Source organism: Rhinopithecus roxellana, chromosome 5, assembly GCF_007565055.1.
Source record: "Rhinopithecus roxellana isolate Shanxi Qingling chromosome 5, ASM756505v1, whole genome shotgun sequence".
NCBI lineage: Eukaryota > Metazoa > Chordata > Mammalia > Primates > Cercopithecidae > Rhinopithecus > Rhinopithecus roxellana.
Window position 1 is genome coordinate 86,488,921 of NC_044553.1, and position 14,754 is coordinate 86,503,674.

The window sequence follows — 14,754 nt, forward strand, 5'->3', positions numbered from 1 at the left end:
TAAAGTTCCTTCTAATGCCAAAATTCTGTGATTTCTTGTAAACCTTTTCCAGTGCAAAAGTACATTTAAAAAATTCATCTTTAAAATGCGTCTTTAAAGATTTAAATTGACTTTGAGAAAAAGAAGATTTTGAATTGGCTGGCTCACTTTGCTTATTACCAGAAAGTATGAGGGCTTCCTACAGATTATGAAGTGTTTTGTGACAAATCAACTCTTCTATACTGACATGAGATAGGAAATTAATGACAACTTAGAGGAGAAGAAAATATCTGAAGATCTCAGGAACTATGATATAATCCAGTGGTAATTTACACAAGGCAGGACATCAAGAGACCTGGGACTTGGAAATTAACTTTCTGTGGCCTTCTACATGTCATTTACTGAGCCTCTTTAAAATGCTAGGCACTGTGTTAGGCAGTCAAATGAAAAGATAACAAGATAGAATCCCGGATTTCAAAGAGCTCACGACCTGGTGAGGAAGGTAGCTGGATAAACCAATAATTGCAATAGAATTCATTTAGTGCTATGACAAAAGTAAGAGAGCCTAGCAACAAGTCTCAAACCTGATTGTACATTAGAATTTCCTGAGAAGCTTTTAAAGCATACGGATGCTTTTGCCCTATCGCTCAGTTACCTTAATTTAAATTATCTGGGGTGGGACCCAGTAGAATGCTATTTTTCAAAGCTCTTAAGGGGATTCCAGTACACAGCTAGTTAGTGGGATAGAAGGGCAGCACATTCAGTCCTTAAGACAAACAGGCAATGGTCATAGCTACAGGAGAGAAGTATCTTTTCACTTTGTGCATGGAGCTAATAGAACTCATGATACATGGGGAAAGAACTGTAAATATTAACAGTAATGTGGAGCTCAATGTGGAATGTATGAGAGAAGGGGTACATAGTGAAAAATGAGACGGAGAAGGTAGACAGGAGGCAGATCATTTATGGTCTGTGAAGGACCTTGGACTTCAGCAAGAAACCAGTTAGGGGAGTGACATGATCTCATTTATGTTTTATAAAAGATAGCTTCAGTGGTACTGTGGAAGACGAATTAGAGGGATTGGAAGCAGGGAAACCAATTAAGAGGCTATGGTAATCCAGGCAGGAAGGAGGGCCTGGGGGAAAAAACAAAAACAAACAAGGAAAAAACCACAGTGGTACTAGGAAGGTGGATGATACTCAAGGAATAGATAACAAGGAGGCAGAATCAACAGGGCATTTTGATGTTTTTGGTGAGAGAGTGAAAGAAGTCTGTGGTATGTAATTTCACTTATTTTTTGCCTACTTTTGCTCATTTCCCGGTGGTGGATCTGTCCACAATTACATACTTCAGAAGTGGAGGGGAGTTCCTTTTTATGAACTTAGTAAAAACATATTGTATAATGTGGTTGAAATGTGGTCACTTCAAATCCAAAAGCTATCAAAATAATCAGAGGCTGTTTACAATCCCTAAATGACTACATTCCATACACGTTTAAGGCCAAACGTCCAACATTTCCACCCAGATTGGTGGGGGGAGAGAGGGAAAACAGCACTAAAACAAAGGTTTGAGAGATTTTAATTAACACAAATGGCTGTGCCTAGTCTTTAAATCTGTCCAAAGCAAATGGAGTGAAAGCCTGCTAATTCTTCAGTGCTTCATCTGGCAGTGACCTCAGAAAAAAGAGCCTCCCTCCTGCATCATCAGGCTGACTTCCTTTAGTTCCTTGTTGTTCTGTGTAGATCTTTGCTCCCAGGATTCTCTAAGACAGGAAAAAACAGAGGAAAAAGGACAGCTAAAATATTGAGTACCCTAGCACCCACTTTGCAAATCTCCTAAAATATTAAATTAGAATATATGTTAAGCAATGCATTCCAAAAATCTATACCCACTCTCTACTCAAGCCCTTAAGATGATTTTTTGTTTGTTTAAAGAAAGTAGTTCTCACCACTTGGTGTTCATTTCTGCCAGTAGTCACTCTGTCCATAGTTGTAGTGCCCATAGTACCTAAGGGAAAACATTAGGAAAATAAGAGCTTCTTTTGAGGAGGGGGAAAAAAAAAAAGCAAAAAACTAGTTTTGTTTTGTTTTGTATCACTGTGGGTATTAGCATTGATGTGAATTTTCTGATTTTTTTTTTTAAATAACTTTGTCAAACAATATTTAAGAAGTTAGAGTGGCAGACTATTTTTCTGTTTAGCGCTTATGTCCCACAGGGGGAAAATTCATTTAAGAATTATATGCAAGTTGAGGCCGGGCGCGGTGGCTCAAGCCTGTAATCCCAGCACTTTGGGAGGCCGAGACGGGCGGATCACGAGGTCAGGAGATCGAGACCATCCTGGCTAACATGGTGAAACCCTGTCTCTACTTAAAATACAAAAAAAACTAGCCGGGCGAGGTGGCGGCGCCTGTAGTCCCAGCTACTCGGGAGGCTGAGGCAGGAGAATGGCGTGAGCCCGGGAGGCGGAGCTTGCAGTGAGCTGAGATCTGGCCACTGCACTCCAGCCTGGGTGACAGAGCGAGACTCCGTCTCAAAAAAAAAAAAAGAATTATATGCAAGTAAATGAAAAAGTGGAATAATAAGTTGTGTGTTGTGTGTATATATACGTACCCTCAGATAAACCAGATAGATGTATTTCACAAAAATGGTCAATTGTAGATAGTGGAGAGTCAACAAAAGATAAAGATGGGGGAAGAGAAAGAGGAAGCAGAGAGAATGGCGGGCATAGGGTGAGAAGGGGAAGGGAGGCAATGAAAAGGAGAAAAAGGGAGAATTATAGGGTGCTCAATAGGACCCATAGTGAGTCTGTTCTAAATTAGAGTTGCCAGACTTAAATATGGGACTCCCAGTTAAATTTGAATTTTAATATAAACACCAAATAATGTTTCATATATCTCATGAAATATTTGGGACACACATACTACAAATTATTTGGTGAAATTCAAATTTAATAGGGTATCCTTTTTTTATTTGCTAAATATGATAACACTTTCCTAGACATACTGCTGCACTCCTGAGTGGGTGATGCCCACAAATTATGGAATTTGTTGTCACCCATTAAAATAATATTAATAAGGGTACAGTTTATTTTGTCAAGCTTCAAAATTTATATTTAGGGAAAAAAAAAGAATTTTTTCTCCCCCTGAATTTCTGTGAGGTCTTAAAGAAGTAAAAGAATGACTCAGTTTAGAAATTAACTTTATAACCTATTAATACCGTAAACCTAACTTTGACATTCAAAAGGTTCATGTTGCCTCAAAGCTTAAAAAAGCCTGTACTTGAAAGCAACGGTACCACTTATCAAGGACCCGGATTTGAGCTAGCTGTGGTTTTCCGCCCCTGCCTTTCAGCATTTTAGCTTAACACTACTATTTTCCCTTCAGCAGCACCTGCTGAAGTGTAGTTCAGCCATCAGGAAGAAAAATACTAAAGTGAAGTAAAGGTTAAAGCCAGGAAGAATGACTTGCTTTCAGAACAGAAGGAGTTAGAGAGTAAATAAGGTTTCAAGAGTATTCATTTCCCACCTCGCTGGGCTTTCATCTGAATTTATAAGTGTAGCATAATACTCGCATCCAACCTTCAGGTTTTTCTCAGAAGACCTCAAGGAAATGCTAAGAGTTGGTGGGGATTGAGGGGAGGAGAGAAAAGCAAAGCTGTCAGAATCAAATGTCTTAACACAAGTTATATCATTGCTGAAGATAAACCTCTTCTTTAAACACCAGGAGATATGATGGGAAATTCAGTTGAATTTAGAGATTGCTTAGCGCCTGTGCTCTCTAAGATAGGTGACTGCCAAAGTCCACAAACTTGCTTTCTGGACTCTGTAGAAGTTAGGGAGGGCCTACAATACACCCTGAGTCAAATTATAATTTTACACTGGTGGGAAAGTAAATCCTTTCAAATGTCACCTGTCTCCAGAAAGATCAAAAGTAAAGACTTCACCGTAGGTGTAAACAGACTAAGCGATGCAGCATGCCAAAGAGATAACATGGATGATGGTAATGCCACATCCTGGGCATCAAGGGAATTCAAAAGTAGGGATTTGTTGATGTGTAACAAAATCAGTAATATTAGCACAGTATTGTATTTTGCCAGCTACACAGATCATACCACTGCAACTCAGCTAACCAGCACATAGGACAGTGGGAGGAGGAATTCTTGGCTAAGGGTACTGAGGTAAACCCTTCCTCTACTTGGAAATGCTTAGAACAGAAGAGCCTGTACCCTGGTTTACTGAGAGGTGTGTCCAAAATTATATTCTGCCCTTTCTCTAAGACAGGTTTGCACAATTCAATTCTTTTGAAACTAGAGAAGAAGGAACACTGTCCTATAACACTATTAAGTATACAAACTTCAAATAAACACTATCTTTTATTTTTCATTTTAGTGCCCCAATCACTGTGATTTATCTGTGGTAGAAGGGAACACTATTCTACAAGGATTGTGGAGGAAGTGGGCAGTGACTTTTTTGAAATGGAGAGAACTGTAGTACAGGGAGTAAAATACTAGGTAAAAATTATGCAACAGAACACTGAGTTTAACATGGTCTAATCAAGGCTGCCAGTAATATACCTTGCTGCCAAAAGACTGTGTGATAAAACATCAAGAAATTTTTTCCTTTTTTCGTTTGATACATAAATGTGGCACCTTTTGTCCTGAGAGTAATAGAAGACGGATCTCTCCCACAGCATTTCATGGTGCCTGAATTACCACTCTGTGGACTTGAAGCCTGGGATGTGGTTGGTGCCACCTACTGGGCTGAACACAGAATTACCAATCTCCTGCTCAACAAATTAACCTTAGGGAGTATGATTTTTTACTGGGAAGATTATACATTATAAACAGATAATAAATTTGGATTCAAATTATAGCGTTTAGATCTAGAAGAGGCATGAAGAGTCACATACTTCTACACATCTATTTTGTAGCATAATCTAGGGAATAAGGATTGAATATGGTGCCAGAAGCCTGGCTTCTCTGAGCCTGTTCCTTGTTCTATAATACCTTTCATAGAGTCACTGTGAGGGTTACACAAGATATTAAGTTGTCAACATACTCCATGTTAGTGTTGTTTGTATTTTTAAAAACTGAAATTAAATGACTTTCCCAAGTCATATGACTGGTGAGCCTCAGAGGAAGGCCTGCAACTCCTGTATCTCAGTCTAAATTCAGTGCTTTTTTCCTTAAATTACAATTTGTCAAAATTTGATGATGAGATGATTTTAGGTGGCAATTGGGATAAGTTTCAGTGTTGGAATGTGGCATTAAATACTATAAATCACAGTGAGAAAATTATTGCCTTTTCAATTATTTCAAACTTGATGGCATCAAGGAGAAAGTTGTAGTTTGGTGCTGGCTTTCTTTAAAATTCTCTATGTCTTTTTTTTTTTTTTTTGATACAAAGTCTTGCTCTGTCACCCAGGCTGGAGTGCAGTGGTGTGATCTCAGTTCACTGCAACCTCTGCCTCCCAGGTTCAAGCGATTCTCCTGCCTCAGCCTCCTGAGTATCTGGGACTACAGGCATTTGCCACCACACCTGGCTAATTTTTTGTATTTTCTTGTAGAGATGGGGTTTCACCATGTTAACCAGAATGGTCTCCATCTCCTGACCTCATGATCCACCTGCCTTGGCCTCCCAAAGTGCTAGGATTACAGGCATGAGCCACCGTGCCTGGCCAAAATTCTCTATGTCTTTCTAATCTCACTTCCTAATGGAGATAAAATAGATCTCAGGCTTATGAATTTTTCTAGAACATTAAAATCTTGTTTTTTGTGTGTATTTATTATGAAGTTTGCCTTCTATTATGGAAAACTATATTGATTCTTCATTTAAAATAGTAATAAAAATTTTACTTTCAAGGAATGCATTTAGGAAACTAAATAAATCAACGTAAACAGCAAATAATAAATAATAGCCCCAGTGATACATAAAGTTGGAAAATACTACAACACCTACCATTAAGAAATTATTACTGTTGGTATTAACTTCTTTACATAATTACTTTTAAAATCCTTTATGAAGAGAATATTTGTCTTCTTTTCAATAATCAAATACTAGAGGTGAAAAAATAGGCCACCTAACCAAAATATAGGACTCCATTAGATTTCAAATCCACTTGGGCTCAAACAAACCTATAGAGTTTGAATATGTGTGTTAGAAAATGAAACTGGCCCATAATTAGTGCTAAATGAATGCAGAATCAATATAACACACTGATCCATTGCCTGTGGCTACATTAATCTGTGGTAACTAAGCAGTATGGTACCCTATCATTTAATTCTCCAGGAACATAAAAGGAAAGCAGAGAAAAGAAGGTGTGAATCTGTGGCTGTTCCAATTCAAAGTTGATTCAATGTTTTACATGCAAGGGGAAAAAATATCTCCTGAAACAATCAAGTTGAATGGAACCCTTATTTACTAATTGAGACTTAATTTGATTCTGGAGCTAAAAAGCTTTTGGCTCTTTCCCCTATAGATCCCTTGAGATGACCTTCAGCTAATTTTGAATGAAGTAAAACAGGGACCTATCTGTCTTCCTCATAACCCTCTTCTCCTCTATCTTTTAAATTTGTATCTTAATGATTTAATACTGCTTCTGGTTGCATCCCAGGTTTTTTTCCAATTTTATGCTGTCCAATTCTTATTAGAACATAAGTTGAAAGAAAAATATACATGGAATACTGCCTGAAGGATAGTCCAGTCTTCTAGTTTTCTAAAATTTACCTGTGGATCAAGCCAGACCAGAGAGTCTTATGTACCTGAATCAAATAATCTTCAGTCAATTCATCACTTAAAAAAAATTCAGATTAATATGTTTTTATCAGATTATGCCAAAGAACAGAGGACAAACAACCTGGGAAATTTGGATTCTGAATTTATTTTGAAATATTGTTGAAGACATTGGCAACTATCATCACACAATGTCCTGCCACCATTATATGGACCTGGAGGAGAAATTGCTCTCAGATTTCAACACCAGGAAAAACTGTTTCTCCTGAGCAATTAATTGGTTTGTTATTTCATGAGTTTTGCAAATCCATGTTTCTTTTTACTGGAAAATTCAGAACCAAATTTGTAGCCTACCTCTGCCAGCTGTACAGTACTCCCATTATGCATTCTTGTGTATTTGCCCAGCTTCAACTTATTTTCCCTTTTCTTTGATTTACTCATATATTTATTTAACCCTATGTGTTGACTGTGATTTTTATAAGCTGTTTAAGCCCTTTACAGAATAAGACTAAGAAATTAGAAACATACATACTGATACTAATAGAACATTGTCATCCCTTGGCCATGACTTCCCATTGCATATCCCTTTTAAAAAATGGAGTTCATATTCATAGATACTTGAAAATTTAAGAACCTTTTCCCTGTCCTCAGAGCCATCCTTATATTCTATTTTTTAATGAACTCTATTATTTTCTCTAATATTGCCATAAATTCTGTGGGGAAATCACTGAAACTCTCAGAGGGACAACTGGATGAAATTCACAACCATTGTCAGATGTCTGTCCCCTTGGCCTTCTGCTTTGAAGTAGCAGAGTCTATTCCAGCCAGATTAATAAGATCAAACAATTCTAATTCCTAGAAAAGGGGATGAGGTGGAAAGGAAACATTTTATTGAGTGCTAACTATGTATCAGCTACATATGCTAAGTATGTAATATATTACTTTACAAAGGAAAACAATTCTCCTAGAGAGAATATTTGCCTTAGTACATAAGCTTCTGAGTCATAAAAATCATGATAGGCCGGGCGCACTGGCTCACACCTGTAATCCCAGCACTTTGGGAGGTCGAATGTGGGTGGATCACGAGGTCAGGAGTTCAAGACCAGCCTGGCCAACATGGTGAAACCCCGTCTTTACTAAAAATACAAAAATTAGCTGGGCATGGTGTTGCATGCCTGTAAGCCCAGCTACTCGGGAGACTGAGGCAGGAGAATTGCTTGAACTGGGACCCAGGAGGCAGAGGTAGCAGTGAGCTGAGGTCATGCCACTGTACTCCAGCCTGGGTAACAGAGCAAGACCCTGTCTCAAAATAAATAAAGAAATAAAAATAATGAAAAAAATTGGTACTGTACTACTAACATTTAACTTACTATGTGCCAGGCATTATGTTGCTCACTTTACAAGTAAAGGTCTCCAATATAAAACAAACAAAACAAAACCTCAAACTGTGTACCTGGGATATTCTACCTACCTTGGGACCCAGGAAGATTTAAAAATGCTTGCATTGGCTCAAAATTCTGCTGCAAATACAGTGATAATTTCAGGTCATTGGCCTTCTGGTAGTTCTTCAAGGCTTCAATTCGCAGCTGAATCACTTTGCCATTAAAATCATTATGAAAAGAACATTTTCCAAAACTACACATATAAGATTGGCTTCTCTGAATCCATTGTTACCTGAATCCTCTTTACTCAGAAGTTAAAAAGTAATTCCATCATGCTCAGTCTTTAAAAGTTGGGTAGAAAGTATTTGTGATTTTTCCCCATTTAGAATAGAACAAAATCAAGAACATAGGAAGAAATACCATTTATTCCAATTTCAGAGATAGGTACCTTCAGCTATCTTTCTATGACACATTTGTTTTAGCAGGGCAATTGGTAATCTAGGATGTGGGGACTGGGCTTCACAATATGCAGCTAAAAGCCTTTGTATTATATGAATGAAATTGCATCCTATATCCAGCCTTGGAAGACCTTAGTACCTGAAGGATGTTGTTTTGTTCCTGATACTTGACCCATTCCATTTTCCTCTGTTGCTTTTCCTGGTGGAAGAAAGAGCCTCTGGGTGACAAAGTAAATTGAGATCAGAAATAAGTTTTCTCAATGTGCTGCAAAAGCCTTATAGCAAAATTATAGTGTCACAGATATACTATTAAATTGACTTTAACTGCACGATTCTATTAATTGGCCTCAACTGTACAAGCCACCCTCTAAAAGCCAAATGAATAGAGTTATTTTCTGTTGGTGAGTTGGTTATGGGAAGATGAGATACAAACATAATACCTGAAAAACTGAATACATTTTCAAAGACAAATGAACAGGAGTTCTGACATCATTTAGCTGTTGCAGAGTTATCATTGTTGTTATAGCTTCCCTCACTTTTTCCTAATATGATTTCCCAGAAACTTGTGATATCACTCTGACTCAAATATAGTAACACAGGGGAACCAAATCTATAAAAATTGGTCCAAGAGCACGCCATAGCTTAGGCAAATTACTGCAACATTAAAGTTTTCTAATTTACTAGTTCTAAAAGCCACTACCATTCAGAATGGCTGTACCACCTTCCTTATATCCTTCACTTTCTCTGAAAATGATTTCTCCAGTTCACTCTCAGTCTTCCTAGGTGATGAGGGGGATTTGGGAGCCTGGGATGAAAGAAGAGAGCTAAAGGAATAAGAAGTTCCAGGAAAGAAGTGCAATGTCTCAGCAGGTCATAAATCTAATTAACCCTAAAAACCCAGGTCCTACCTTTCTGCCTACCCAAATTAGCCCTGATTGTCAGCAGGCTGTTTCCAGCTGTGTGACATTGACAATCTTGAAATTTTAAGTATATGCAGTCCACTTGCCTTTCCATCCTGCAAGTCTGCCTTGTTTTTTATCTGTGGTGCTTTTTGTTGATCACTGAGTTCTTCTGCCTCGAATGTCTGTGGAAAGACATTTTGGCAAAGCTTTAAAGTAGTGAAAATTAAAGAGGGAAGTGGAAAACCAGTATGGGTCAAGGCTTTGGTTCCTGCCTGTCAGCAGCTTTTCAGGGCCTGGCATGAAAAGTGTACTACCAAAGGGAGGTCAGAATGTAGTGAGCCCTTCTTTCATTCGGTCCCTTGAGTGTACCTTATAGGAATGAAAACTATTAGCTGGACCCTTAGCCAGTCACTACTCTAAGCTACTTACTGCATTACTCTGCTTGTTTTCCTTACTGTACTACATTACAGACATTCTCATTTAATCTTCACAGTTCTTTGAGGACCATTTTTGTTTCCATATTATAGATGAGAAAACTGAGACTTGGAGAGGTTATTTGTTTAGGGTCACACAGCTAGGAAAGTACAGAGTTGGAATTTGAACCAGATCTTTCTGATTCTGAAGCCTGTGTTCTTGGCCACTAGGCTTGCTGCTCTTCTCCATGTCTTCTTACTAAAATACGAGTAGCTAAAGTTGATCACGAGTTAAGTGTATGGATGTCCCTTTTGAGAGCTCTGTAGAAGCTGGATTTAGATAGAGGAATTGTGCTGGCACATTTCCTATTACAAGGACTCGAGAACCCAAGAACTAAAACTTCTGACAATTCATAGAACTAATTTGTAACTGCCCACAAGAACCTGGACCAGATCTCAATACGAGATGCAGGGCTTGGAGATATTCTGATTACTTGTGGAAAAGTGAGATGAAAAAAAAAAGACAGAGATCACACTATATACCTGTTTATATCACAAGACACAATCTACTCTTCTAGTTGCATAGTCTGTGAAGAAGCACTTGGGTCCCAAGGGATTAGTCTTGGACAAAGTCTTAGACAAGGAATAAAGGAATTCCCTGTCCCCTTCCCCCTACTCCCTGGCTCTGGTTTCCCAGCAAAAGGCCCTAATATTTTTATCTTAAACAATGCAGTGATTGTTGTAAAATTATAGGGGCATTAGAATTAGGTATTCATTTGTTTATTCATTCAACTTACATTTATCGATTCTCTACTATGTTCCAAGCATTGTGCTAGGAGCTATAGATTCGGACAAAGCAATCAAGATACTGAAGGAGCTTGAGAAGATACAGAAGAGGCAGGGAAACAAGAAACAATTAAAAAAGTAATACTACAATAATAATAATAATAATTTTATATTATAAACAGTGCTATTGAGCACATGAGCAGAGTTATATAATAGAAAAGAGGAGAAAGATGCCCTACTTTATATGGAGAAACAAGGATGGCCTCTCTAAGGAGATGACATTTAAGCTGAGACCTGAAGGATGAGAATGAGCCAACTATGAGAAAATAGCATTACAGGCAGTAGGGAAGACGAGCAAAATCCTTGAGATAGGAAAAGGCTTGGCATAGAAAGTTGCATAGAAAGCAAAGGAAGGACATCTATGAGAGGAAACTGAAGCGTGGGCAAGAGCCAGATTATGCCACAATTAGTGACTGTAAAGGTTTTTCATAAGAAGAGTAACATGCTTTGTTTTAAAAAGTTCACCTTGTCTAATGTGTGGAGAATGGATTGGAATGAGGCATGGTGGAAGCAAGGACATGAAACAATGAGATGGGGGCCAGAGGAAAGGGAGGTTCTTTGCATTGTGATCTGTAGGGCAATACTTTCAATAGATCTTTAGAGGCACACCTTGTTCCATAGCATCTCCATTTCCTTCTGAAGCATCTTGTTTTTCCTTTCCTGTTGGAGGGGGAAGAACCAAACAAACAGAAGCATGTATTTGTCCAGCCATTGAAGTGGGTTTGGAAGAAGTTACTAGATAATGGTGGGAAAGGGTCCAGGGACATAGTAAACCACAGAGGAAGGCAATGAATGGGTCTAACCCCAAATCCAGGAGCATAAGAGATGATGATGATGATGATGATGATGATGATGATGATGATGATTAAAAAAAAATCCAAGTTATTTTTTAAGTAATAACTTTAATTGTAATAATTGTGAGATAATATCTATAGAAATGAGTTCCTAACACTTAAGATGTTCTTATATGACCATTTCTTGGGGGCTTAGACCACTAATTTTTAATTTTTAAGATCCTTTACATTGCTGATTAAAAGAAAATCTTACAAAAATCCCATAGAGCAAACTATTTATTTTCTTTTACTTTGATAGGTATTTTTCTATTCTTTATAGCAGGTATTTTACTATTCTTTCTGAAACATGAAGAGTTAATATGGTCATATTCATTAACTCCCTAGATAAGTTTTTTAAAAGTCAAAGAATAGAATTTTTGCTAGCTAGTCCTGTTCTTCCCAACATTCCATCTGACTCCCTTTGGGTCACCCTGGACTTTCTAGATCAAGGAGATATGTGTGTTGGAGCATCAGATGCCAGAGATGAGTACTCTGTCTTTCTCTCCACATCTGACACTGCAATGGAATTGATCCCTATTCAGGAGGCTGTTGCTGGAGTACCTCCAACTTCTTACCAGGTTCTGTTTCATCTCCTCTGCTTCCTTAAGGAGCTCCATGACCGAGGATTCCTCACACCCCTTCCCTGCCATGATCTGCCTCATGATCTGAAGACTAGAAGAAAGAGAGACATCATATAACATACATACCTCCTTAAGGGTAATACAACCAGTCAGAAAGTACTCTACCATGAAAGTTAGATGGGGACTGAAATCTCAGGAGTTATGGAAGCCCTTCTGGTAATAGAAGATCTCTATAACTAAGATGTTTCCATTTCTAATTGACATTTGCCTATCTATGTGCTCTAGAATGAATTCTGTGCTCTTTAATGCTTAAAACTTAGGTCTCCAACAGCCAGGGAGAGTCCTTTCCACCCCTCGGAAGAATGTTGCATTGTGTGACTTTTGGGAGAAGGAGGGGTAATTCTACCCCCTTTTTAAGAAGAGGTTGAAGAACCTACTGTCTTCTAGGATAAATCCCAGAGTTATTTCCTAACCCATCTCTGTCCTCTGTCCACTTTCTCCCACCTCCAGCTTATTCATATAAGGACATTTGAGTCTATTGGGGAAGTCACTGATATGCTTTCGCAGCCGCAGAGAATGCAAGCCATTCAACTAGAACAAAGTCTGAATCAAAATCAAGTCTTTGTGAGAGAGAATATTCCTTAAAGGCGTAAATTATTTTATGTTTGTGTTCTTGTACTTTTTTCTCCCCAGTTCTAAGGAGAGAACACAATTCTAAGCCTTTGTGTTTCTTGCTCTGAGAGAAGTCTGTATTGCTGAGTTGTAAGCAGCTGGTGCTTGACCACAACTTTCTGCCTGGGTTTTGTTCTCCAAAAATATGAGTCCTTTAAGATGCTTATGATAAGGATGTAGAATAAAGGTAGCCTCACTGAGGTGAGATGTTCTGAGACTAGAAAGGAAACAGTTTGTGGGTCTCAAGTACAGTGAGTGCTCTGGTAAAGAATTAAGACTTCAGCTGCCTAGTATATTTAGAGAGGCCATGCCTTAATTCAGAGGGCTCCTAGGCTTAGAAAATACTGCCATTCCACTGCTTGGCATAGAAAAAGCAGAGTTATTTATTCTAAAGTGATCATGCACAAGAAAGCATCTTTGTAACCATGGTAAATAATGCTATTAAAGGCCTTTCACTACTTCTTGGATGGGTAGCCTGGGGAGGAAGAGTTATAACTAGCCCCATGAAATAAGGGCTGAGTCATGTTTAATTTACTAAAAGAAAATAAAGGATTTGTTGTCACCCTAACTTGGTAGTTACAAATTCTTTGCCTACTACAGCTGAATTTCCAAACCTTTTAGTAATTGACAAAACAACATTTGTAAGTAATTATTCCCAGTCCTATGGAGATTAAGTTCTCCAGCCTTTTTACCTCTAGGAATCCAGAGTAAGAGCCCATACCTCCTTTGTTTTTCCTCCAAGTTAGACATTAACTTTTGAAATAAGAGGTTGTTTTTATCTTCTAGAGGTTGGAGCATCTCTAGCAGTTCCTGCTTCCTTAGCATTAAGTCCTCATTTAATTCCTTCAAGTAGTTGTCATCTATTTTAGAATCTCTGTGGGAAGAGGCACAATAATATCTGCCTTTAGCCTGGGTTGAGAGAGAGAAAGAGAGAGACCCTCTTTTCTATTTAGCATCTTCCATCAAAGACTCACCTTATTTTTGAGGGCAGGTAAGATCCTGGAGAGTTTGCACCACTTGTCATCTTGAAGGGTAACTTCTAAGAATAAAGAGGCCTTCCTGAAAATATGTGCCTGTTTTCCTATCCAGTTAAGTCATCATTTTTGTGCTGCTGTTCTTGAAACTCCTGCTGCAGTGGACTGATCTTAGCTACAGCGAGGTCACAATGGCCCTAGTACCACATAATCAACAGGTCTTTAAAGTAATTTCAACATCAGTGGCAATTTGTTGACTGGAAATACTAACTACATCTGATCAGTTCTTGCCTTAGATCTAGGCAAATGACAAAGTTCTATTCTGAAGTCTTTGAATGAATAGGATGGAATCACATCATATCTACATTATGGAATTCCTTTTGTGTTAGAAAATGTTGGACTGTCAAAAACAACTCATCAACACTAGTTGTTTGTAACACTACATTTACTATAAAATGTAAACTGGATTGTAACACTAGTGTTACAATCTAGTTGATTGTAAACAACTAATCAACATGTTCTTTCATGGCAACAAACCTCTGTGAAATGCCACTATCTGTAAAGCACAGTGACAGATTCTGCAAGTAAAGGAAAGATAAAGACACAGCATCTACCTTTTGGGGGCCTCAGGAGGAAGAAGGAATACTTCTAAGAGACTTTTTTTTAAAAAAGAGGTCAAACTGGCAAATACAAGGTATGGATATAATAGAATAATATAATATACGAGCCACTGTCATTATTTTTCAATCTCTAAAACTTGATATTACATAATGGCGGGTAAAAGAATATTGGACATGTAGCAAGAGGATTTAATTTGTGAAAGATTCATATCATCAGTATGTCCTTCCATAACCACAGGCTTTCCTGAAAGATTGTATAATAATTCTAGCCTCCCTTCAGGATTTTCTGGTTCTGCTTCTATTTTCTTCTTTATTATAATCACATTTCTTTTGGACCTTAAGATATCTTGTCTTCATCTATGT

The 14,754-nt window shown here is 38.0% G+C and overlaps 1 protein-coding gene across 1 annotated transcript; it reads right to left on the bottom strand.

The window, feature by feature from the left end:
• Positions 1–1,622: 1,622 nt before the first annotated feature.
• Positions 1,623–13,821, bottom strand: CCDC196 (coiled-coil domain containing 196). Its single transcript, XM_010360342.1, has 10 exons — positions 13,772–13,821; positions 13,519–13,671; positions 12,120–12,216; positions 11,321–11,371; positions 9,557–9,634; positions 9,272–9,355; positions 8,690–8,749; positions 8,182–8,323; positions 1,929–1,987; positions 1,623–1,742 (listed from the first exon to the last, which is right to left on the bottom strand). Exons 1-10 carry the CDS (start codon positions 13,819–13,821, stop codon positions 1,623–1,625), a joined length of 894 nt encoding a protein of 297 aa, XP_010358644.1.
• Positions 13,822–14,754: the final 933 nt, after the last annotated feature.